Source organism: Octopus bimaculoides, chromosome 21 (genome assembly GCF_001194135.2).
Source record: "Octopus bimaculoides isolate UCB-OBI-ISO-001 chromosome 21, ASM119413v2, whole genome shotgun sequence".
In the NCBI taxonomy this organism is placed as follows: domain Eukaryota; kingdom Metazoa; phylum Mollusca; class Cephalopoda; order Octopoda; family Octopodidae; genus Octopus; species Octopus bimaculoides.
The window spans coordinates 31,587,015-31,588,997 of NC_069001.1; the positions used below are offsets into that span (position 1 = coordinate 31,587,015).

The 1,983-nt window shown below is 35.4% G+C and overlaps 1 protein-coding gene across 1 annotated transcript in view; it reads right to left on the reverse strand.

Annotated features, from left to right (window-relative positions):
- LOC106880918 (uncharacterized) overlaps positions 1-1,983 on the reverse strand; it is a 127,266-nt gene that overhangs the window by 18,264 nt on the left and 107,019 nt on the right. Inside the window, exon 5 of the mRNA XM_052975417.1 lies at positions 1,342-1,401. Within this exon, the coding sequence (XP_052831377.1) occupies positions 1,342-1,401 (60 nt within the window). The remainder of the gene's footprint in view (positions 1-1,341; positions 1,402-1,983) is intronic.

The following is a 1,983-nucleotide window of genomic DNA, read 5'->3' on the forward strand; positions in this document are numbered from 1 at the left end:
ATGCCAGCATGGACAATGGATGTTAAAAGATGATGATGATGATGATGACGATGACGACGAGGGTGATGATTATGTGATTTCAGAGATATGTTTGTCTGGCATGAGATTTGAGTGAAGACCATGCCTTGAAACTAAAATAATTTACAACATGGCACACACAGACAGACACGTATTAACCATTAGAAAACAAACAAAAACTGCTAACCTTACTTAAACATTTATTATTCAGTGTTGAAACTTTTGTCGCACAAACTGCGACATGGTCACAGACGCCAAATAATAAATGTTTAAATGAGTTTTCGATTGGTTGTAATGTGTCTTGCATGCTGCCAATTGCTTGTTTTGTGATAATTTTCAGAAATTATTGAGATGGATTTCGAAAACAGTTGTTGAAATGTTTATAGAAAATTGTTACTGTGGCGTTTATTCTTTTCATTCTTTTACTTGTTACTGTCATTAGACTGTGGCCATGCTGGGGCACCACCTTGAAGAATTTTAGCCAAACAAATTGATCTTGGTATTTATTTTTATATTCTGTCTCTTGTCTGGAACTTCAGAAAGCAATGAAACCAGGGAGTCAAAATACTTTTATTACAGTTTACTAAGCAAGATAACCACCACCTTCTATTATGATCATTTTTTTTTTTTAATCTCCCTACCAAAATACAATCTCTCTTTCATAGTATACTGGGTGAGACACAAGTTATAAGAAAAATGAAATCAGCTAATCTAAAAGACGATAATAAATGCAATAAAATATAATCAGGGATTATACGAAAAACGTAAAAGTAAAAGAGAATTATTTTCCTGCTGACAGCAGTACAGAGACACTTGATATCTTTTAGATATCTCGGCAACTATAATTAGTCAGTAGTTCAAATGTATTGAAATATTGTTGCTATCTGTAGTGGAATACGTTTATATACCTATAACAGTAGAGTAACAGTATTTTATTTGAGATACTGGTGGCTATGGTAACTGTACATGCATCAGTGGCTTAGTGGATGAAGAATACTCTGTCATTATACTAGTGTTAGTTTAGAAATAAAAGTTTCTTCTGTTGAGTCTAGCCTGGTGTTATGTACATACATTCAAAGATAAGACATTTGATGACAATCACAGATGAAGTCAATCGAGATGTAATGTCAGAGATGAAAATACTGGAGGAAAATAGTTAACAAAAAAAAAAGAAAGAAAAAAAGAAATATGTTCATCTCTAAAAGATGAGGTTAATAGCATGAGACTGGTAATCTTATTAACACAACTTGTCTCAGACATGGTGAGTTATAAAACACACTGACACACAGACAGACATCGAAACAAATAATAAATATAGCTTACCAATATGTGCTCGTTGTAGATGTCCATCGAATCCTTGCAGGCAGGATATGGTGTAAGAGGCTGAAATTATAAGAACAGAATATAAACCATCAATAAAAATCAAAACATTTGTTTCAAATTTTAGCACAACGCCAGCAATTTCGAGGGAGGAAGTGAGTCGATTACATCAACCCCAATGCTCAACTGGTATTTAGTTTATCAACCCCAGAAGGATGAAAGGCAAAGTTAACCCTGGTAGAATTTGAACTCAGAACATAAAGATGGACAAAGAGCCACTAAGCATTTTGCCCAGCTCACCACCACATAAAATACTGACTCAAATTTTGGCACAAGGCCAGCAATTTGGGGGGAGGGTGTGGGTCAGTTACATCAACACCAGTGCTTAACTGGTCCCTATTATATCGAACCCAAGCAAAGTTGACCTCAATGGAATTTGAACTCGGAATGTAAATACAAGCAAAATGCCACTAAGCATTTTACCTGGTGTGCTAATTGTCAGTTATTGCCTCTGTGAGGCAAAAGGAACTCATCTATTTTGCCTCTGTGAGGCCCAACACTTGAAAGGTGCTCTTTACATGCCACTGGCAGGGGTACCAGTTACCTGACACCAGCATCAGCCATATATATATATATATATATATA